At 38.1% G+C, this 24,616-nt stretch overlaps 1 protein-coding gene across 12 annotated transcripts in view; it reads right to left on the bottom strand.

Annotated features, from left to right (window-relative positions):
* SUPT20H (SPT20 homolog, SAGA complex component) overlaps positions 1-24,616 on the bottom strand; it is a 33,063-nt gene that overhangs the window by 601 nt on the left and 7,846 nt on the right. For 2 of the 12 annotated variants that reach the window (XM_026033929.1, XM_026033931.1), the window contains exons 6-22: positions 23,579-23,708; positions 23,257-23,360; positions 22,411-22,527; positions 22,240-22,293; positions 21,511-21,650; positions 20,128-20,284; positions 19,975-20,031; positions 19,599-19,670; positions 18,551-18,708; positions 17,027-17,059; positions 14,914-15,031; positions 11,326-11,434; positions 10,935-11,093; positions 8,866-9,178; positions 7,647-7,801; positions 5,198-5,253; positions 1,407-1,512 (exon numbers count right to left, since the gene is read on the bottom strand). In XM_026033929.1, the coding sequence (XP_025889714.1) occupies positions 1,407-1,512; positions 5,198-5,253; positions 7,647-7,801; positions 8,866-9,178; positions 10,935-11,093; positions 11,326-11,434; positions 14,914-15,031; positions 17,027-17,059; positions 18,551-18,708; positions 19,599-19,670; positions 19,975-20,031; positions 20,128-20,284; positions 21,511-21,650; positions 22,240-22,293; positions 22,411-22,527; positions 23,257-23,360; positions 23,579-23,708 (2,038 nt within the window). Of the gene's footprint in view, positions 1-678; positions 848-1,406; positions 1,513-5,197; positions 5,254-7,646; positions 7,802-8,865; positions 9,179-10,934; positions 11,094-11,325; positions 11,435-14,913; positions 15,032-17,026; positions 17,060-18,550; positions 18,709-19,598; positions 19,671-19,974; positions 20,032-20,127; positions 20,285-21,510; positions 21,651-22,239; positions 22,294-22,410; positions 22,528-23,256; positions 23,361-23,578; positions 23,709-24,616 lie in introns of those variants that run through there. The other 10 variants (XM_026033925.1, XM_026033926.1, XM_026033933.1 and 7 more) reach the window with 10 other exon arrangements.

The raw sequence follows: 24,616 nt of genomic DNA, 5'->3' as shown, positions 1-24,616 counted from the left end.
AAAATGAAATAAATCGAGACTTTAAGTACAGGGTTAACCAAAAGGAATATACCACGAACTGGGGCACTGGGTACAGTCAAGCAGCACCAGTGGCACAGAAGCCTGCTGAGGGCTCGTCTATCACTKCACACACACACACTTAGTGCTGTGCTGTTTCTTTGCCCTCTCTGGGTTGCAGTAACTGCAGTAACTCAGCAACTTCAGTCAATCTGTTTGGCTTAGCAGTACATTTTTAGCACAGTATTTTCTGCATGTATCACCTGAAGGAGACTGTGGGATCAAATAATAAAGCATTTTTATATAGCTATAAAAATACAYCAAAGGAATGCTTTGCCAGAGCTGCTTTGTCTGTGTACTAATCGCAGCTGTTCTACACTGGACCTTACAGGTGCTTACAGATCTTGCTCTTGCATTATCGTGAAATCATAATGGCACCTGGCAGAGCTTATTTTTAATGTGCCACAAGCACTCCTTGAATGTTGTCAAATCAAGAAGGTGGATGGTTTACATGAATAAAAATAAATTCAGTGCTCCAAGCTGAGATAACAGATTTTAAGTCTTTCACGGTGTAGTCTGCCAAAATGTTTTATTGGTTTGAGAGGCCACAAAAAGAGTAAAAAAATTATCCAAGGGACAGAATATTTGCTTTTGGAGCTGAGAATTGTATTTTTTGGTATATTTTTTTTTTTTTAAATGCAGTCAGAGCGAAGTTGCTGGATTACTTGTATCTGTTGCTGCTGCTGCTGCAAGGCTTGTTGTTGCTGTTGAAAGGCAGAAGAGAGCTGGAGTCTCTGCTGAGGAAGGCTTTGCTCAGGGCTGTTCATGGCAGAGCCAAGCTGAGACAACACTATGGAAAGGAGAAGGGGAAAGCAGGCAGGTCAAAGAGGTCGAGTTTGTCAGGATTAGGAAAGGAAGACACAGGAATAGAGAGCAACAGAAAAGGGGATCAAGAGAATTAGTTTCAAAGTGAAAAGTGGAAACAGTACAGAATAAAGTATACGTGATATACATACTCGGTGATATACATACTTGGTTAGTTAGAAGGTAATTAGATTATGAGGTGCATGTAGAGACACAAAAAGAGTTCTGTCATACTGGTTGTTAAGCACACAGTTAAAGAAACATTCCTCAATGAAGTCTGGCATGGAAATCTCTGTGTTTTCTTTTTGTATTAAGTGTGACTTATGTCCATATGTCCTTTAAAGATAACCAATTTACTATGCCAAGCATATGCCAAACAAAACAGAAAAGTGCATGCTYTGAAAGAAACTTTCTTGTGTAACTCATGCTAATAATAAAGAGTACATCGTTTTGATCTAATGTAAGGCTGCTTTAAGACCAAACTTCATTTCAGTATGAATTTACCAACATACACAAGTACAAGAGGAGGCGCAGCAAGCACGTACCTGTGGCCTGAGGTTGCATAAAATTCCCTACTCCGGTCAGGTTAATCACAGCAGCTTGCTGGGYGGATAAGGCCTGATCTTGGGTGGATGGACCTTGGTCGGACCCCTAGCAAAACAAAAAAGCTTGGTCTTTACTACCAAACTTGGAGAGCAGTCAATAAATGAAGCTGTCATGAAGACAAACGGTTCAAGTGCCTATTTCAGACTCTTAATTCTTCTTTTTACAGTGAGTGCAGATTCAGATAATACTGTAGTCACTGTTGAAGCAGCACCTACAGCTGCTGGAAGCCCCAAGGCAGCTCCTGTTAGGCCTGTTACCTAGTGGAAGAGCCAGCAAGAGGGCAACTTCCCCACTGAAAATCAGCAGCGACACCTTCATGGTCGTGCTGCAAACCATGCTGCACTTTATCTCCTACCCAACACACCTGAAGTCTTCAGCTGGCACCTGAGACTACCTGCATGTGAAAATCCTAATCATAATCAAAATGTGAAAAGCCTGAAATGCATATTCACAAGATTGTGCCAGGCTTTCCTTAGTTTCATGAAAAACACATCCACTTTGAAATGTTATTTTCAGAACAAAGCATCTTGTACATTAATCACACAAATGTAATTATTACAGCCCGATCTGGCACTCACTGAGGTCACGTTTTGCTAAATTACGGCCTATTTGAAGACCCTGTATTAATTTTAAAATCTGGAAAGCAAGTGCTTAAGTGGGTATTACGTATGTGATTTAAGCAAGCCGGGTGGCTCATCGTAAGGGAGGAAAAAGAATGAAGTCTGAGCTGCTGTAGTGCTTCTATAGAATAACCATAATAATGCACTAGGATCTAGGTAAACTTTGCTAAAAGACTGCACATTAAAGAAAATGTTAAGGTAGTGTGTATTARGAACATATACATATTTTACAAATCGAAGTCAAAAAACATCTGCAAAACAAAACAARACCAAACTCCTTAAGTACGCGAAAAGTATGACTGTATTCTCTTGGCAGAAAATGAGTTTTTCTTTTGGCTGAAGTTTTTTTTTCCCCACTGAGCATTTGGAGGGCAACACTCTAAGCAAATACAGTTCTTGTATTTCTAATTGCTGGTTTTAGCCAAACAACCCCTGTCCTACTCAGTAACTTGTGCTGAAAGAAAAGTTCCTTCGGGACAAGTTAGCCAACACTGCGAGACTTACTTCCTCCTGAACTTTGCCAACGGCCTCAAATCAGCCTTTGTGCCTGCTTTTATTCAGTGCATAGAAAAGAAACCCTAAAAGCACCAGCTTGCCTGATCTTTTAAAAAATAATTCAGCTGGTAACTGACAGTTGGATTCTCAGAATAAATCCAGAAGTCTCCCATTAAACTGTCACACATTCCAGAACAAGACCTGTGACACAGGAGCCTGTTCACCACATAAACCTTTTAAGAAACCAGCTTACATAAAAGAAAGACTGTAACGTATTAGACTAATACTCTCATTTTCAGAGGCATCCTATTTTTAGCCGGTCTGCAGCAACTCACACAAATGTTTGTCCTAATTTTGTTTATCTAGTGGAGACTGTTTGGTAAAACAGAAATCTTGAATGTCCAGAAGACAAAGGAGTTTGTAACTCAACTCAAAACACAAAAGCAGAGCAGCCAGAGTTTTCCCCAAGTGCTTCATGAGTCCTGGTAAGATTGTGAGATTTTAGGCACAGGTGGAACCAACCACTCAAATTTTGTTAGTTTGAAAACAGATTATTCTCCACCAAGAGTTCAGACTTCTTCAGTGATTACAGCCCTAACACTGATTATAGACAGCAGTGAAGCAAATTTTGGCTTTGAAGCCAAGAGGTACTTCCTTGGGTGCAGACAGAACAACCCTGTTAAATGACAGCACTGAGAAATAAGCCAATTCCTGACAGCGGGAGTAGGAAGCTTCAGTTATTCTCTAGTAATCCTGCCGTGTGCATCTTCTCTGCTCCTCTGCAGTGGGGGGTGTGTGCTAGGTGTGAGGACCAGGACCACACCAAGTCTGCACCACCCGTGCGCTGGGCTGCTCCCTTCCTGGCAGGGCCAGGTGTGCTTAGGCAGTTCCTCCTATTGCTCTTTTTTACMGGATATAAATAGGTAACTCTGACCCAGCTCCAGCCGTGGCACTGAAGCCACTGCAGTCTTTGCAATTCCATAAGGATCTGGAGGATGCCTCCCCGCATCTGTTTTAGATCTGTGGCATAAAGGCCTATCCTTTTGTGGAGACTGGGGAGAAAGTTTCATCCGAGCACCCCAGACTGAGGGCTCTTAGYACACCCCTGTTCTCCCTGCTGCTGAGGACTACAGGTGGTAGCACCTTGAGACTGTTGCTCTGGAGAAAACTGTGACAGCTGCTGCTGTTGTTGCTGGAGTGGGTTAAAAATAACTGACCTACCTGGAAGCTGCTGAAGATTAAAAACAAAAGGCATAATTCAATCAAACAGCTGGGTTGCCCACTGATTATGACATTGATACTGATGCACTCYTTGGAAATTTTGCAAAAATCCTTCAAAATGAATCACTCTACAGATGCTTTTGTTCATGAGAAARCCTCATGCTCAGAAAACAAATCCGAATTAGATGTAGCTAGATATCTCTACAGCAAAATATATTATCATTGTTTTAATAGTAGAGATTACACCAACACTGGATGTAGTAAGTCTTCAAAAGCACAGAATACTAAATTCAGAATATTCCACTGTATTTAGATGTTTCCAATCAATGATTTGCAAAGTCCAATGCAAAGAAGAAATATTAAAATGAAACGGTTTTGATTTCGCTCATTCCAGTTTTCCAGTATAAAYTGCACTGATTTCAACTACATTCATCCTGACTTACAGAGAGGTCCGAGGTAGCCTGAGTGGGCACACTCTGGTTTGGAATCACAAAAAAAAAGTATTTCACTGTCCTGAAGGGCTCTCCCCTGGCATAACTGCCTCCCATGCCAGCCCTATTCCCTGTTTCTGGAGCATGTCCAGGAAAGAGGAAGTAGCAAAGCTGTGGCTGATCTTTCACTACCATTAAATTCTGGGAGCAGGATGCTTGGGAACAGTGGTTTTTTTTTTTTTTTTTTTTTTTGTAGAACCTGGGATTTGTGGCAGCTGGAAGCTGCACCTCTGCAGCTATAACTTGCAGGTGGCTTCAAGATCCTGGAAGTAAATCCAGCTCCATGAAATTCCCTTTACATGTGCTCAGACATAATTAGTGTCCTTTGTACATGTTTGTTTTGTTGTGCCTGTTTAATTTAATGAACACATTTATAAAGCTTCTACACTCTCCATCTTAACTTCTATTTCCACAACCAGAAGCTCTTTTAAAGCAATTATTGCACCTACTGGTGCAACCTCAGCTCAGCTTTTAGGCCTGTTCGTGTAGCTGTGAGTGACTCTGCTTTGTGCTACTTTGTGTGCTGCTTTGTGCTTTTCAAATAGACATAATCCCTGTTTAAAAAAAAATCCACACTGAAAGCATAGGCAAACACTGGAAATGGAAGATGGTATTTTAGGTATTTAATCTCTTGAATTCAAATGTCAGCATTTTTATATTTTTACTGAGAAACAGCTACTTTGTAGTGAGCTGAGAATGTCATTCCCACTTGTGATCTTTATGGAACCAGCTTTCTTCTCTTGAACTGTTTTAAATAATAATCAAAAATTTACAATAAATGGTTTGTTTCTGATAAATTGTCTCCAAAGAGCTGTGTGGGGCAATGTACAAAAAGCACTACAGCTGATTACAAAGCAATATGAAAAATTATCATTGTCAAGTGTGCACAAGTGTATCAATTACCTGYAGAAGATTTAAGGGTCGAAGATTTGGTGCATTTTTCAGACCAAAAGGGCTGCCTGTTAAAGAAAACATCTTTTTATTAGTAGAAAGTCATTACTTAGCTATATGTGAGTTGCATCACATGTACCCCTTTCCACTAGGATTATTTTGGAACTTTTGGAAGGTGGAACTTTACACAGTGCTGCATTTTTCCTTGTCAGAAAGAGCAGTTGCCCAGATTTAAACTTAGTCCCAAAAGAAAACCGTATCACTGCTAATCATGGTACCCTGTAAGCCCTATACAACCTGTTGCTGCATTTACAACAAAGATGAATGTGGAGAATATTACAGCAGTTAGTTATTCCTCAGTGATTCTTATCCTAGCTTTATTTTATTTATTTATTACCATTTGTGCAGGAAATTCAGGAATATCTGAGGACTTACTGAGGTAAGCAGGTTCTTACAGTTTCTTTAGAAAGAAAATTTTAACATGGCAAGTAATAGAAAAACTAAACAAAATAAAAATACCCCAAATCTTGACCACTGTCCTCCATACAAAAACTTCTGGAAAGACATTTATATCTTCCATACAGCTTTTGCMACTAATGTACATGGTATTCCTCAAATGCTATAATAAAAAAAATGTATTTTTTAAAATTTGTATATAGTAACCTATAAACTGGATTAAAATGCTTCAATAAAATGGAAGCTGTCAAACAGAATCCCCCAGGTCTGCCTCAGACCTAGCTGAAATCACTAGTAATGTGGACAACAGTGTGTGTAAAATCTGTGTAAGACACCAAAACTGTTAAAACTGAATAATCTTTGTAAGTACAGGAATATAACTTAAATGATACTAATGCTTTGGAGAAAAGGTCCCAAAATCAGTGATAATATATTCAAAAAAGACAAGTGAACAGATACAACATGGTGAATAGCCAGCTTTGCACCCATACAGCAGGAAGGGATGTGAGAAATTGAAGTCAATCACAAATGTATCTACAACATCAATACCACACACTGCAGAAGAGACAACCCTTCACACATAGTGCACACTAACAAAACTCACTGTTACAAGATGCTGTAGATGCTGAAAATATAAACAGGTTCAAGAAGCAATCAAAAAATACAGATAGATCCAGAGAATAAAAATCTAGCGGGGGGATATTAAGCACAAAGATCCACCTGGGCAGCCTTTACAGAGACCTCCTCAAAACTGCAGATTGTCAGCAGAGGTGGGGCTGTTTGCAGGGCATGGGCAGCTCTCAGGTACCTGCCTGGTCTCACCCTCTCCCCTAAGTGGTGTCTCATGTCCTCTGCTAGAGACACAGCAGGAGCTGGAAGGATTTTGGCTAGCCCAGTATAGCCATTCTTATATTAATGTAACTGCTGTTGGAAAAAAACCCACAAGTAAAAGCAGGCAGACGTCCTCTGGGGAAATGTTAACAGGAATGTTGTAAAAGAGATGAGATGCAGTTATTCTGCTGTGCTCCACAGTGGTAAATCAGCCAAGCTCAGGCTTGTGTCCACTTTTGGGTATCACGTTTAAAGAAGGATGTAAGCAAATTGGACAGTCTAGAAGAGAGCGACAGAATTATGAAAGGTCTGAAAAATACGACCTATCAGAAAGAGAAGACAAATGTGGGACATGACAGCGTGTTCCTGATATTCAGAAGGTAAAGAGAAGGGATCAAATGTTTCTCACATCTGCAAGGAACAGGATAAAAGAAATAACTTCATTCACAGTTAAGGAGATGCATTGTAATTAGAAAGAAACACTTTATATGGACAGTGAACTACTCCAAACTGCTACTGAGAGCGACTGGAATCTGTGCCAGTGAAGGAATTTAAAGACAGTTTAGATGCACACTGGTCATGTTTCAGTGTAAGGGAGAGCTATCACAGCCTTACCTACCCTTTTCATTTCAAAAAGCACACACTAGGGATTTTGTCTTTCTTACATTCTCATTAAAAAAATAATGGAATTCAAATGTTCCTTTAAGGAGAACTCAGCCCTACAGATTTGTACAGTCATACCTGAAAGCAGTAAAGGACTAATTGTTCTAAAAGAGTAAAGCAGCATCAGTGACAGAATAAAGCACCACAAACATCTGGAGAACGAGGCCTCCTTCTAAATTCTGTCATGTCCTTTTTTCCTGGCAGTCCCGGCTATCAAGGCTGCATCTGACTCCGAAATGCCCTTTAGCACAAACTGCCTGCCGGGCGCAGCCGAACAGGGAGCCACGTGGAGAATGTGGAGGACGTTTCCCCACCTGAGCTCTTCAAAATCTCCATCTCAAGCAACTTCTGCCACGGCTGAAACTCAGTAGGCAAAAACTTTTAAGCTGTTCCTAAGCTGCGGTCATCACATAAGCACTGTTCACACTCTGGCCCCTCTTGCCCACTGCTCTTACAGAATGTTCCCACACTGTCGCTACCTGAAGATGCCTTTTTTGCGTGTTGCACTAACCTGCTTGGGAAGCAGACTGCATGGCAGCGGGCAGCGCACTTGGTACCAGGCCTCCTGATGGTAAAATGCCACTCAGATTTATACCTGCAGGGGCTATGGCACCAGTGTTGCACCCCAGCATGGGGTTTGAACCACTCATCAATGTCTGTGCTCCACTGTAGAAGAGGAAAGACAACATATCAAACCCAAGAGGTACAAGTACAGCCAAATAACTACATTTTATCCCTCTGTCACATGACAAGTAAACTCGGTCGTTTGCTCTAAATGGAATTATGGATAAAGCTTCAAAATATGTAGCTTCATTCTTCCACATATCCTTTTTTTTTGCTTTGGTATAATCTATGGAAAATAAAACATAAGTGGCTCTTGCATTCTAAAAATACTAGAAAGTTTGGAGATCTTCAAAACCATTCATGGTTTGGAGACCATTCAAAACCATTTGAAGACCATTCAAGTTTGAATGGCCTTCAAAACCATTGCGATATTGCAACAGAAAGCTGAAAAACAATTCATATTCTCCTTTTGCAGCATGAGAAGCCGGCTTCATGAAGCAACAGTGACCGAATGTTGAGCATCTTAAAGGAGTAATTCAAGCACAACACGTGCACTGAGGCACACCATGGGACTTGCACTGGCCATCTTGCACTTAATGGGAAATCCCATTTAATTGCAAAGCAGTCTTTGTGTCACATGGTCTAGTCCTAACAGCAGCTCTTCTTTTTTAACAGCAAAATGAGTTTTATGAATTGTTAAGTTTAAMCGCAATGTCTAAGTAACTGTTAGAATCAGTTATACCTGTTATAAATATTTTTACATGGTATTTTGATTCACAAAGGCTTTAATATTTCTATTTTTTATTTAAAAATGTCTGCATATGAGATCTYATATAATAAAAAAATCACACTCATGAAAGAGCAAAACCTCAAAAATACTGCAGTTTTGAGGTAAACCTTATGAAAGGAAACAGTCTTCACCTTAAAAACTCAGTACAAGTTTCCTTAYAGACTGTATTCAGCATTTTGATAGTAGGTGCCTACATTTAAGCAAGTAGTTTCTGATCGTTCTTTACTACACAACTGCAAGGTGAATGACCTTTCCATATTGCAGATCCTTAAAAATATCTACCTTAATGTACGCTGCACAATTCACTCCTCCAACTGCCCCCAGCTCCCCACCCCATCCAAGATTAATTAAGAAACCGCCGTAACGAAGCACTTACCACACAGAGCCCACTACATTGATGAAGTTAAGTCCTGCGGGGTTTGCCATGACCTGCGTGGAGGTTGTTCCTGTAGTAATGGATGTTACCATGGTGGAAAGAGGAATGGTCATTACAGGCAGTGCCTGGCTCAGAGACATCTGCTGCTGAGCAAACGGGGTTAACAAAGTGGGCTGAGGGGTGAAGCCTGAATCTTGGGGAGTAGGGGTGGCAGAAGGGGTAAGAGGAGTTGAGCTCTGAGCATCAGGAGGGTGTGGGGTCGATGAAGGGGTGTTGGTTGGAGTAGGAGTAGATGGTTTAGGAGTTCCAGACCCTGCTCATTGAGAAAAATAAAAAGTGCTAGTTTGTTATAAAAGGCCAGTCCTTCTTGTATAATACGGTTAATGGAATCTTATTTAGCACTGACAATTTGTTCCAGTTTTTAAACTGCAAGTGTTAATTCCTACACGACACGAGTGTAGCAGCACGCACTCATTGTTACGGATGCAGTATATCACACAGCAACCCCCTGCTCCATGCCTAACTCCTTGAACCAAACACAAATTTGTATCATCCTTCCAAAATTTCTGGCACATTAAGTCCTAACTCTATCCAGACATATTTAAGTCAAAATACAACAATTTTTCTTAAGTGACCATTTTAACCTAGTTAATGTTTTTGTTCTAAAATGTTACACATATACTGAATATGCACTGCCTGCACAATAGCATCATGTTAAAAAACATATCATGGAAAACAACAGAATCAACAAGGAACAAGATACCATTTCAGTAATTCTGGGGTCAATCTAAATTTCATCAGACAGCTAAATTTCCATTTGCCAATTTTTGATCTAACGAAGAAAATATATATATAAAAAGGATAATACTGCATCTTTAAAAGTTATTGTGTAATTCCTTATGCTTAAATGTAGTACATATAGCAATACTGTTGTGGATGCAGTAAGCACAGTTTATCAATAGAAAGAAAAAATAAAAAAAACACAAAAGCTCTTGAGGTGTTTTCTTTTTTTAGCTTTCATGTCCTGCAGAAAGAAAGGAAAGAAATGTGAATGTCCAGATGTTGTGACCAGAGCCTTACTTACAGTAACAACTGTGTGCAGTAGATTTACACAATCCTTATCAGTAACATAAAAAAGTGAGTAAAACTGTTTAGAAGAAAACTTTAAGTTTTCTGGTTTTCTTTGTGCAAAACAAGAAGGCAGAAAAATTACACCTTTTGAGCTATACATATTTCAAATTATTTAATYGAAAAAATAAAACCACATTATTATACTGTGCAGGATCCTGGAATGGTCAGTATACAATTATCCACAAAAAAAAATGAAAAACTGCAGCTATGATTTCTCTTTGTACAAATCTGCTCACAAAATGTCTCAAGACACATACATATTTTAAAAACTGTTTATGACTTGTATCTCTTATTACAATAACCCTATAAGTGGTAACAAAAAAAAATAAACTAGCACGTCATTTGCTATTGAAATTTACATTTTAACACCTAAGAATATGGTGTTATCAGCAGTAGAATCACCACCACACTTGCAATCAGCAATGATTTGTAAAACAGTGTAGGAGTGTTTTAAAAAATCATCTTAGAGTTTATTGTATCACCACCTTGCGACTGATCAGATTATATACATACACAGAGATACAACTGCACCAGCTCCTATAACATTTTTTTTTTTTTTAACAGATGCTTAAATTATGTAGAGGCAAACTGATCTAACACACTGTTTTTACACTGGAGGAAAAATCTACACTTTGGAATCGTATGTTGTAACATTATCTACCACCCTTTCATAAAAGAGGAGATCATAGTAATTGCATAAAATATATTAAAACGTATACACAAAGGGTGCATACATATATACAGAAAAAAACAAACACAATTACAATAAACATAAAATACATACAGTGAACAAGAGACCTGCCTGAAGCTGCACAACTTATACAATTTAGGGTACACAGTACATTTAAATGCCATCATTCCACRGGTTAAGGAGTTTCTCTCAAGAAGCATTTATGCAAAAGCTTAAGATTTAATGGAGAATTTAGGTCGTGACTCACTTTGTGAAGAGCTCGCGGGAGACATGGCAGCTGGAGAGAGCATGCTAACTTGGTTAAGATCCATAGATTGCTTCCGAGAAAGCCCGGGAGGCTTAGAAGGAGGAGGAGGAGTTGGGGATTTTAGATGGCCACTTGACTGCTGTGGACTAAAAATACTACCTGAAAAAGCATAATTAAAATACATTATGGTTTCGTGAGTTGATGGTAACCTGTTRCTACACAAATTCCTGAAAAATGTAATTGGAAATGAACAAAACGATGCTTTGGAAAGCTCTTTTCACACATCAGATAATGATTTTTTTAAGATTAAGATTTTACTAAAGTAATAATATGTCACTTTACAAGAGTCAGAACACATGGACAAGAGACACTGAAGTCAGTAAATAATTACCTGAAGAGCTACTTCCTGAACTTGAAGGTAATTTGATAGGAGGAGGTCGGTGTTTTACACCTTTCCCCAATACTGAAGACTGAACAGAGCCTGATAAACTTTCTGGCTGCTAGGAGGAAAGAGAAATTAGCACTACCTTAGCATTGACGTGAGCTTCCATATATTCGACAGGAAAGTAAAACAATCCAAATAATCTGTAAAAAAAATTCTCAAAATTGTGACAGAATACTTTGGAAATATTACTGCAGATTTTTTTAAACCACAGCCCTATGACTGACACTTCCCTATGAATAAAAAAACATCAAGTGCTGCTAAAATTTAAATACAGCTGAGAAAAAACCCTCGGTTTTCTTTTTCTTTTTTTTCCTAAAGTTTTTTTGGTACCTATTCACAAATGGCAGAGCGCCAGAAAAGCATTCACAGAAGGGCTGAGGTTGGAAGGGAGCTCTGCAGATCATCTGTCCAAACCCCCTGCTGAAGCAGGGTCTCCTACAGCCACATTGCCCAGGACCTTAATCAGGCACCTTCCAAGTATTTCCAAGGAAGGAGACCCAACAAATGCTCTGGGCAGCCTGTTCACAAGGTCTGTTACCCCCACAGTAAAAGAGTTGTTTTTCCCCTTACATTCAGAAGGAACTCCCTGTGTTTCAGTTTGTGCCCATTGCCTCTCATCCTCCACTGGGAAGAGTCTGGTCCCATCTGCTTTAAACTCTCCTTTCAGATACTTCCACAAACTGTAAAGATCTCCCCTGTGCTTCTTCTCCAAGCTGTACAGTTCTAGCTCTCTCAGCCCCTCCTTGTGTCCAGTGCTTTAATCGTCTCTGTGCACCTCAACTGGACTCGCTCCTGTGGCTCCATGTCTCTCCTGCATTAGGATCCAGAGCTTCACACTGCACTTGAGCTAAGGCCTCACTAGGGCTCAGGAGAGCAGGATGACCTTCTTTGAGCTGTTGGCAATGTTCTTCCTCATGCAGATCAGTGCATCATTAGCCTCCTTTGCCACAAGGGCACATTGCTGGCTCACAGTCAACATCTTGTCCACCAAGACTACCCGGTTTTCCCTGCAGAGCTACTTTCCATTAGGCCAATCCCCAATATGATCTTGAAAAATACTTCATTTCACTCTGTATTCATTTGCCATTGCCATCAGTAATGACTTGGAGAAAAGGATTAGGTCTTGACATTCTGAGAGCAGGACTTGCACGGAATCATCGAATGGTTGAGGTTGCCTCCTGGTTCAAAATCCTCCAGGAGGATTTTGAAGATCTCCAGAGAAGGAGACTCCACAACATCCCTGGGCTGCCTGTTCCATGGCTCTGTCACCCTCACAGGGAAGAAGTTCTTCCTCACACGGAGATGGAACTTCCTGTGTTGCAACTTGTACCCATTACTCCTTGTCCTGTCACTGGCTAGAAGGGTTTGGCCCCATCCTCTTTACATTCTCCCCTCAGGTATTTGCAGATACTGATAAAATCCTCTCTCAATCTTCTCCGGGCTAAACACGCCCAGCTTACTTAGTCTCTCCTCGTACGAGAGATGCCCCAGTCCCTTAATCCTCTTTGTCACCCTCCACTGGACTCTCTCCAGAAGCTCCAGATCCCTCTTGTCCCAGGGAGCCCAGAACTGCCCCCAATACTCCAGGTGCGGCCTCACCAGAGCTGAGCAGAGGGGCAGGATCCCCTCCCTTGACCTGCTGGCAACACTCCTCCTGATGCAGCCAGGATCCCATTGGCCTTCTTGGCCACGAGGGCACACTGCTCACTCATGGTTAACTTGGTGTCAACCAGGACTCCCAGGTCCCTCTCCGTGGAGCTGCTCTCCAGCAGGTCAAACCCTTATCTGTCCTGGTGCCTGGGGTTATTCCTCCCCAGGTGCAGGACCCTGCACTTGTCCTTGTGGAACCTCATGAGGTTCCTCTCTTGCCCAACTCTCCAGCCTGTCCAGGTCCCTCTGGATGGCAGCACAGCCCTCCGGAGTGTCGGCCACTCCACCCAGCTTGGTGTCATCTGCAAACTTGCTCAGGGTGCACTCCGTGCCCTCATCCAGGTCACTGATGAACAGGTTGAACAGCACCGGGCCCAGCACTGACCCCTGGGGGACACCACTGGCCACAGGCCTCCAACTGGACTTGGTCCCATTTATCACCATCCTCTGAGCTCTGCCATCCAGCCAGTTCTCAATCCACCTCAGTGCTCACTCACCGAACCCACGTTTCCTGAGCTCCCCTTTGAGGATGTTATGGGATATGGTGTTGAAAGCCTTGCTGAAGTCAAGGTAGACAACAATCATGTCTCTCCCCTTGTCCAGCCAGCCAATCATCCCCTCATAGAAGGCCAAATTGGTCAGATTGGTCAAACATGACATTCCCTTGGTGAATCCATACTGACTACTCACCTAAGCACCTTCTTTAGACTTTAAGTACCGCACGGAAACCATGACTGTGTAGAAATCAACAGGCCTTTTCCCAATGACTTTAGTGGGAAAATACACACTTCAATTCCACTTAACGAGACTTCCTGGATAGTTTAGTCTTCACTGATTCTGAGTAATTAAAATTGTTACCCTTCATTTAAATAATTCTAACTATTTTCTTACAAAAAGGGAATTTTTTGAAGAAACTGCTAGGATTGCCTTTCCCTCATATAATATAAAAAAACCCTTCTCTAACTCTGAAATTAAAAGACTAATGGACCATTCAAATTGAGACTAGAAATAGGCCTTGCTTTCAGTGGGGGTTTGGACAGCAGGAGACTTCCAGAAATACTCTTCCAAACCAAAATTGTCTGATTTAGTACACATAAATATATGCACACACATGCATACCTACATATGGACATACACATACCCCACCTATGTGTGTACAGATATATTTATACATACATACGACTTCCTCTGCAATTGCTGGCCTTTAACTACTTTTTTGACTAACTCAAAGAACTCTTGAAAGTGGTTAAAGAAAGGTTATTCTAGGTTAAAAGAGGGCATCTAAGAGACAGATGCAGCAAAGGGAGGAGTCCCCATTCATTTAAATTCACTTTCCAGTTGGTAAATACAGCTTACCACAGAGAGTACTGAATCTGACTAAGAAAACCAACACAGATCAATAAATACAGGGCAACGTCCTGTCAGGCATGGGAATCTGGGAAAGCAGTAATCTCTACTGCATGTGTACATACAAGCACACATGTCTTCAAGATTCTTGTTTTAAAGTTCGTCTCTTCAAATTCTGGTAAAAATACTTTTTTTTTTGTCATGGTAAGGGCGGGTAAAAGAAAATATTCAGCTGCTGCATCTGACTGTTTACTGCCCGGTGCTGGAAAGTGCACAGCTGTATTCCCCTAAGCTGTCTGTGAAAGACATCTGAAAATAGGTCTACAACAGAACCTGTGATCGACAGAAACAAAAGTATTTTCCTGCAACTTCTTTGCACACACTTACCCTGAATGATTGATTACAACAATACTATGTTTAAAAATTCTTTCTGAAGAAATATTTAGCTAATATCTAGCTTTTTTTTTTAGCAAAGATCCTTCTAATGTTTTTAAAATCAAGTGCAAATATAAGAAATGCAGGGCTCAATAAACTCACTTCCATTTCCTTCCCTGGAGAAAGATGACTAAGATTGACGGATCCACCTGAATTATGAATCATTTTCACAGGACATTTAGCTTCATTCTGTACTAACTCTTGGTACTGGTTCACCACTCTGAAACAAACATTAGGACATAAGAAGATGTAAGATTAACAAATGTGAACTTCTAATAAAACTCTTCTATTAAAGTTCCCTTTTTTTCTAGCTTAGATTTGTTCCATTTACATTTTTTTTTTCTCTAATGTGCTTTTTACTGATGTTTATAGATAAAGTAATTCCCTGCAGTGAAGCTGAATCAGACAGCAAACAGCTTTATCTAAGGTCAAGAAACACTCTTTTGGAGGACTAGTCTACGGAAGACAGAACAGCTCCCTTTCCAGAAGCAATTGTAATTCTTGGAGATATAGTTAGTGGGGAATCCCTTTCTTCACATGAATCCAGAATCTTTTACAAGGCTATGTTCACTGGGCTTACCTAAGCCCTGTGCTTATTTATGTTCCACATAGAACGGTCAACCCTCCTCCAATTTGAAGAYGATGTTAGATGAGGACTCCAAAAGCAGGGGACGACTGAGGAGTCCCTATAGAATGTATCTCAAAGAATCACAAGGAAAGTGACCAGTCTTCCTTCCTTGAGTATCAGCACAGCCAAACCTCCTTCTAGGAGCCTAATTAGCAACGATGCACCCAAGAATACGAAGTGCTAAGGGCACTGGACAAACAAGTCTGAAATACTGTGCCACAAAAGCAAATACTACATCTCACAACTAAGTTGAGAAAATTAAGCTGAGGGAATATTGTTTCACAAAAGTGAGTGGAGTGCACTACAAAGTAAAAAGGTAAGATGAGATATTTGTATTAGATTACACAAGTATAACAAACGAAATGTTAATTTGGTATAGCACTGATGCAATATGCTGTTACGCATAAGGAACCTACTCAAGATATGTGGCACAATAAGGAGGGCAGTGTCATAGAATCATAATGGTTGGGAAAGACCTTCAACATCATTGTGTCCTTTCTTAAGCAGCTAGGATTTACACTAGTTTGAAATGACAGAGGAACCTGAGCAAGAAAATACTGCACACTCCAAAGGGTGGTCCTTTGATTTCCTTTTCATGCTTTCTTCTGTCTCAGTCCTTGAAAACCAAATGTTTATTCTCATAGGAGGATTYGCACAACAGAGGGGCCAAAGTGAACAGGAACTCAACCCCAGTTAAAATTATACCCCTGCACTGCTGGTGTTACTGTCTGGGTTTTGGCCAACCAGTCCCACAGTGCAGCTTGCAGCAAAGCACAAAGAAGTTTGCATCACCACAAAGAAGGCAGCAGAAAATATAAGCAAATAGTTTCTTCATCCAATTTACTGGATGCAAAACATTGCATTTTAACCAAATCACGGATTCATCTTTCTGTCAGGCATGTAAGAACTGGATGGGAAAGGGTTATGGTATGTATACCACCTCAAGATCTCCTATGAGGGCAAAAATCACWAACAGCTTTGAGAGATGCTGCTTTTTAAAGACTGCATGCTTATATGCACAAAGCACACAGGTAAAAAATGGAATCTGTACTGAAAAATATTTCAATAAATATTTATTTTGCTGCCTCAGTTATCTGTGACCAGAACTGATATTTCATTTTTAAAAATTTTTTAGTTATTTTTTTACAAATTAAATATGCTGGAAAACTTCTTTGTAACTTCAAAAATAAAACATTGCTTTATAATGCTGAATCAAACAATGATTGCCAATTTATTATGCAAGTTCTTAAGGAGAAGCATGTTTTTAATGCTCTCAGGTTTTTACCATTACCTTTGTAATTAACAGTAGCTCTATAAATCCCTTCATAGCAATATTCTTGGAATTTAGGAAACTTCCCTTCCTCTATTATTTCTACAAATTACAGTTCTACAAATTTCTACAAATGTGTTAAATGTACACATTGTATACTACAAACTTTTTCTTGTTACAACTATTAATTTCTCTTGCTTTTCCTGTCTATTCTGCATCTGGTTTCATACCCATAACATGAGGAGTCATAAAGGCTAAAAGGATGCAACTCTTTTTCTAGCACCAAGCCAACTACACAGACATACTATATAAATTACCTTTCAGCATCAGTCTTGGAACCAATAAGGAATCTGAAATAGAAAATGTATAATACATTTTTAGTCATGAATTGGACTAAACAAGTATGTTTCTCTAGGTTTCACAAGGCTTAGAAAGAATGGAATGCTGCTCTCATTTGGGAACATAAGATCATATTAATTTGACAGACTGGATATTATTTAGTGCCTGAATTATAAACCTAGCTTCATAATTATGTATACAATATGCTATACTAAGTTACATTGACGAATGATATAGAGTAATAGAGATCCTTTAAGAGTAAATTCTCTACAAAACAATGGCATTATGAGAATTTCGTATTTTGTGTTTCCCAGAAACAGGARGTAAGTATTTGCTACAGAACCTCTACTGTGATAAGCAGTATAACGAATATGTATATAAACCACTGTATCAATCTTCTGACATAGAAGAAATCTAAGTGTTTCGTGGTTAGGTTAAGAACAGGTTTAGTTGTAAGGTTTTAACTAAACTTTCAGTTTTCATTACTTGATTTGACCTGATTTGACGAAATTCCTCACCATTTTCTATGTCACCCAATTAAGTGTTTTTCTATTCTATTACTTCAGATTTGATATGAGAACTTGTTAGAACTTTTCTTTAACTACAGATTTTTCTCTGTTTCAATAAAAAACTGTTTTATTTTACAGCAAAATGATGAAGTGTCTTATTTCCAATGCTAGGTTTTTCAAATGAGTATGAATACAAGTTCTCAGAAGCATCAACTGGTAGCATCTTAAAAATTACACACTAGAACTGTGATTTTCAAGAAAAACTGAGCTCCTTTACAAGCCTTTCAATTCTCATCCTTATTGCATGTGTGTAAGCCAGCATGGCTGTTCTGGATTGGAAAAGAAACAGCAAATAGGTTGAGAAACCCAATGATAAAAACACCTCAAATATGAAAATATTAAGATTTTAATTAAAATCAATAGATAAGAATTATATAGTAGGCACCAATAAAAACAAGAACTGGTTAACAGAACTGAGGTTTGTTCAAACTAAAGGCTTTCTGCCTTGCTGAATAGKATAGGGTCTGCTCTGCTGCACAGATTCATCCACAGAAAGAACCTGTCATGTACAGAGCTAAGAACACAGCTAAGAATACAGAATCTTTGTAGAACTGCAGCTTGTAGAACTGCAGCCAGTAACAGAAGTTTCAAAACATAACCCCAAACACAAACTAAATTTCTTTAAAGTACATGTTTTCCTTCATCATTTATTTATTTTGGGTAGGGTTCTCAGCATTGCCTTAAGGCAAAAGCTTTCACAGTGATTTGCTATAAGAGAACATTTAATTATAATGGTTGCTTGAAAAATGTATCCTTTTTAGGTAGAAAATTTGCAGGAGATTTTACAATTTTTCAGATAAAAGTCTTAGATCAGAATTATAGTCCCTAAGTAAAATACAGTGAATTTATTTTCATTACCAAAAAAGACTATGTATTATTTGTCTTCTCTCATCTATCAAATCATAGCACAATTTAAAAGAATATGTAACTTACTGTGATGGAGTTAATAGGTTATCACTTTCATCATCACCTTTGAGTGTCTGAATTTTACCATAGTACAATGGATTGCCAAGAGACTGAAAAATAGTCAGTTTTGTTTTCTGCAGTTGGTTACCAACTTCACATTCAAACACATAATCATCTTTTACTTCCTAAAAGACAAAAAAATAAAATTATCAAATTAATCTCAATAAACCAGTAAGATAAAGAGTTAGTAAAATACGACACATTTGTAGAAAACAAGTGAGCCAAGTAATACACTGTAGAAAGGTRTTCAATATGCAAAGTGAAATAGATCTGAGAAGAACTTCTCTAAAAGGGTGAGTGAAAAAAAAAGATACCATCTCTTAAAACTACCGAAAAATTAATAAAATCTGCCCTATTCATATCTGATATGGAACTGTTGACAGAATAAACATATGCAGAAATACCTGTATACAAAAAATGTCAAGAATGAAAAATCCCAGAGATGGGAAAGTACTACCTTTTGTTAATACGAAAGTACAACGACATCATGGTAGATACTGATAATGATGTAGTATCTGGCCTCAAAAGCCACAAAGAACCAATTATTTACTTATTACAATTACTAGATGACTTMTCCTTGTCAAGTTTTGTAATTTGTGCTTAATCTTAAGGTCTGGTTTAAATACTGCAGAAAGAGCTTTCCATTAAGAGGCGTTTATAACGTCTTTCCAAATTTCTGGAAAATTGGAGGAAATTACAATAACTTGTAATTAACAGTTACCACTGATCATGCTCTAATTATGAAACTGAGATTAATATTTATGAATTAACTTGAGAGATCTTTACTTTCCAATGAATAATAACAGCAAATTACTCCTTTTACTAATCATGTGCTTGAGGCCTTCTATTGAATTCCAAGTCTCCGTAACAATTTCCTTCTGATATTTATATAACACGTGGAAGATTTAACTGGAGAAGGGAAGGGAATCTATTCCTAGATTATTCAGATTTTGCTGAAATAAGAGGCATTTTAACTACAGACAGAAAATATTGGCCAAAAATTTAAACTACTCACATGTGCTGGCCAGACAGTTGGCTGTGAATCATCAGGCTTGATGGACTTTTCCACTTTGGCATATTTTTCCACCTTAAACAAAAACGAAGATATTAGAAAAGAAATGCAAGAACAGATTTAGAGTTAATACAGCACTTTAGAAGTGGTTAACATCAGATTCTTAGAAAGCGAGTGCAAGAAACATTATGCTAAAGTTGCAACTTTTGCAGTGTGATTTAGCTTGTATTTATACCTTACAGGGCACCAAAAATGGCTTCAAAATTTAAAAGTCATTCCTATTTTTTAAAAACAGCATGATTTGATATTGGACAGTCGTAAGTCATTTCCTACTGCACACAGTAAAACAATAATTGATCTTGGTAACATCTGAACTTACATCCACTTCAGAAGGYGCAGTCAAGTAGCAAGGGTTCTGTTTCCACATATCTACACACTGAAAAATGATCAAGAACAAAGCAGTATSAACATTAAATAGTTGAAATAAACAGTTAAAAGTTCACCAGTGAACCCAGTGTCTAAAGGCACTTACATTTCCAGCTTTAGAAATTTTGAGGTCATACTGCTGGCCTCCTTTCCTCTCCTTTCTTTTCTGCAAGTAATCAAGTAGTCTGAGCTGAGGTGGTGTAGAGTAATGAGCCACTTCCTGCTGCCTGTTTAGGGATGACCTGGAGTATCTTTTGAAGCACCTATAGTAAAAGGATACATGAGCATGAAAAAAAAAAAACCCACGAAAATCTAATATCCCATTGCCTCTGTACAAACACAAAAATATGCTGAAAAGTGCTATTTACATTGAGGCTAGTTCTGAAACAGAAAAAGTTCTGATTTTCTTGACTATACTGTATAATTCAAACTCTTGACATAAGATTTTAAAAAAGCATTAGCATTCTGTTCATGTACTTCAGCTCTAAGAATCTGTGATGTATTTTTGAAATATATAACACAAGTACATTGCAGGTGTTAATTTTAACAATGCTACCAAGATTGTAAGGTTGTAAAAAACTCATCTGAGGCTTTAGTTCTGCCAAAAGACTCATGTATCGATGTACTGAAGAATTATAGTCACTGTGTGGTTCTGTACTATCCTGCATTCTTTGGTGCAGGTTACACAGAATGCTTTGGTACATTAATACTAACTATTTAATGCCACTTAAGACTTTTGCATATTTTTCAGACAGATTTATCAGTTATCCTTAAAATTAAAAACGTTGAGGAGCATATCTCAGCGCATATCTACTTGTAAATATATTTTTGTAATTCTAATAGATTATTTGTAATTTGTCATTCTATAGAATGAATGCACCTCTTTTAATAAGACTGCCAACCATTTCAAGCTTTCGTGGAAAAAAAAGTGAACAACCAAGAACAAAAGTGACATTTTATACATAACACATTGCACATTGTTTAGAAAGTTATTGTGGTCCTAACTACACTCTGTGTAGTCTTAAGTTTAAGCCTATAAATAATCTTCTTCATTTGCTCATTTACGATTAAACTTGCATATGGCTTTTAAAGGATCATGGACCAATAAGCAATATATCAGTTTATGTACTTCACATTACTGAGCTGATACCTGCTTCAGCTTACATTCGAATTAAGCAAGAATCTAGACAAGATCATAACTTCAATGTAAACCATTATGCCAAAAAAATAGTGTGTACAGTACGTAGTAATGTGTACAGAAATGTGCATAATACTCGATATATACTAAATGAAAAACAGCAAAAAATACAGCTCTTTAAAAGCCACAGTACCTTGACTGCTCTATTTATTTAATTAGGTTTGAATTTGAACACTGCACGAAGAACGCCAAAGTTCTGATGCACAGKACTGTCTGTACTGTCTGTATTTTTTGATGAAGCTCCCCATAAAATCTGAAACAAGTCCTAACACGCTACAAATTGAAACCTACCGTTTCATGGGGCGAGTATTCATCTTCTGCTTGTTGTACAGCAGCCTGTTGGTGGTGCAGGTCACTGCTATTGAAGGATCAAGACACAAAGGCTCTGCTGTGGCCAAAATAAGCTGACTCTCAAGTAGRAGTTTGTCCTCCTGCAATATGTACAGCTATTAATAAACACATAAATCTGAAAACTTCTGTACCTGCACACACACTATCTTACAGAAAAATGAAGATTGCTGTGGACAGCTGACAACAAAAAAATGCGATAAGCAGTTATTAAGTACCACTATCCACTAAGGAGAGTTACAGAGCTTTAGATGAGGTTTCTAATCAGTTCTAGGAGATCCTAATGAAGAGTGAATTTTATAGAGTAGTAGTGGCAATGAAATCAATTGCCTGACTGTGATTCTTCTTGATGGATTTGCATTCAACTCCATAAAGACAAAATCTATATGGGACTTCTGGTTACAATTTCAAAATAAATTGAACATGATTGTGCCTCTGCAATACAAACAAGCACTTTGAGAGCACCGTGTTCTTCAGCATTTAACTAAACAACACAATCCTAATCATTTACAATACTTTGAAATAACATGATTAGGTAAGTACTGCAACAGAGGCAATAACATCATTAGATTCCTAGGATTAGATTCCTAAAACTTGCTTATGCATCTTTAATAAAATAATGAAGTAAATTTACTATATTACTGTAAAGTTTAGAAGTAACTGGTGACTGACCTGTGTCCATTTGTGGTTGTCACTCGTTATAGAATGCACATCACAAATTAAAGTCTAAAGAAAAAGACAAAATGGTTAATTACCTTTCAACAAACCATTATTTTAAGTAGTAGTTTATATCTAATCTGAGAATTACTGCAACAGTGAAGAATGATCTGAGGTACTTCTTACCTGCATTGTAGGACGCAAAAGAATGTGCTTGCTTTGGTACGTTGGAGATTTCATATTCCCACACTGCCTATAATCACGTATTTCTGCTATGACACACCCACAATGAAAAATGTTAACCTAGTTGAAACAAACAGACAAAAAAACCCGAAAGTGTGAATACCCAAATATCTCATCTCCCCTCTCCAGGGGAGAGTTTGCTATACATGTATTCTAAATACAACTGATAGAATTGATGCCTAGGATCATTTTGTCCTTTGTTACTATTGTAAAAAATATTAAGTGCAATTGTAAATGATAATGAATTCGTGTTTTGCTCTGTAAATAAGGCTAATAAACAGAATATATCTAAGAAAAAAATCAGCCTCAGTGCTAGTTTGTGCAGTTTCTGTAAAGTTAGTGCAAACTGTTAAGTTGCTTGTTTATTAAGGCACTGCATGAAACCTATGGTGCGTCATTGATGTTATGCTTAAAAATGCTTACTAGTTTTATCAAGATGAGAGGTCTTTACTAAATACTTAGATCTAACTTGCATCTCAAGCACTGTACTTTCATATGGCAGAAATGTAATTTAAAGAATCCATGTCACATATGTGATAGCAACAAGGAACTTCTTGCAAAAATGCAGAATCCTAGTGGTTTGTCAGCATAAATGTTAGCAATATGCCTATTTCTTTTCCTCTAATAMTTATGAATTATTTTTTATGGTTATCAAGAAAATATTATGGCTATAAAATAATATGGCCCCAAATGCATAAACTTTCTGCGCCATGTGTTTGGAAACATCCATAAAAACCGTTTGAAGATCAAAGTCTATCTGGATGGCTTCTTTCTAAAAAASTTTCACACCTGAGATTTTTCCAGAAGATCAACCAGAATAGGTGGTAGCTCCTCTGCATCCAAATATTCAAGCAGTTCTCCTTCCTCATAAGGCAGCCGAATGGTCTCAGAATCTGAATTTAAACAAGATATTGCTTTTGCTTTTCAGTTCACCCTTGAACAAGGTAAAATTTAAACCAACCTTGTCAAATAGGCATGGATTTGTACAGGTGATTATGTTAAAAGTAAAACAAACGCAAAACCACTAAATGCAAACAACTACAGAAACATGTTCCAATAGTTTACAGATGACTCTATATATATACAAAAAATAAACAGCAAAAAATGTTACCTGAACCATTCTTTCCCCTGAGCATCAGTGAATAACCCTCATTTCCTGGATAAAGATTCACTACCAGACACGATAACGTCTCCTGCATAACCAGCTTCTCAAGTAAATTCACATTTCGCCTCAGCTTCTGCTTTAAAAGTAAACATTGCTCATGAACATAATACTATCAAGTAACTCGTAGCAATAACAACATCATTAGCAATCATTAAAATTTGAACACTGTTTAGATTAATGTTAAAACATATAGCTAAACRGACTCAGATAAATTTAATCTGGCTTTATTCAACAAAGTATGCATATATGCWAATGAACACTGTTAGGCACACAGGACTTTTTTGGAAAATCAATGGTTTAAATTTTTTTAGAAAAGCATTAATTATAGGTCAATTGACAATACTATGATACAGCGTTGTAAAACTACTGTGTACTATTATTTGTGTCATTTATATGTGGATCATTTATACAATTACACATCGCTAAGAACAACAAGTATTTCATACCTTTGAATATTCTTAACAGAAGCAAATATTTCCTTCCAGTATTAAAACACAGAATTACAGCATTTGGAAGCTTTCTTAATTGCACTGCCTTATGTATATTTGTTGAAATCTGATCTACCAGCTGCAGAGCCTATTTCATGAATTATAAAGAAGATATTTGTTCATTTTAAAATCTGTTATTTATGAAAAAGATGTTTCCAACTCCTTGTGCAAGTCTGACAATTTTAAACATTTAAAAGGCCCTAGGCCCTCTTCACAAGAAAAATATTGTTCTTTACACTTCAGGTAACTTCTGGTTGAAGGCTTTATTACTGCACACCAGCCTGGGTGGATCTATTCGCTAGAGGGTGTCATGTAGGCACTAGTTTGGATCCCCAACAGTAGTTGCATCCCCACATTTTACTCATACTCATTAAGTTGCAGTGCACTCTCTGCCTATCTTTATTTCAAATAAAGACAGAAATACTAATAAGTCAGATGACAGAAACACCTATCCTAGGGAGGCTGCTCCTAAGAAAAAAAGGCCTCTCTCTCCAAA

Source organism: Nothoprocta perdicaria, unplaced genomic scaffold, assembly GCF_003342845.1.
Source record: "Nothoprocta perdicaria isolate Ctin4 unplaced genomic scaffold, notPer1 scaffold_137, whole genome shotgun sequence".
Classification (NCBI taxonomy): domain Eukaryota; kingdom Metazoa; phylum Chordata; class Aves; order Tinamiformes; family Tinamidae; genus Nothoprocta; species Nothoprocta perdicaria.
The sequence above is the reverse complement of the archived record's forward strand: the minus strand, read 5'-3'. Positions and strand labels throughout refer to the sequence as shown.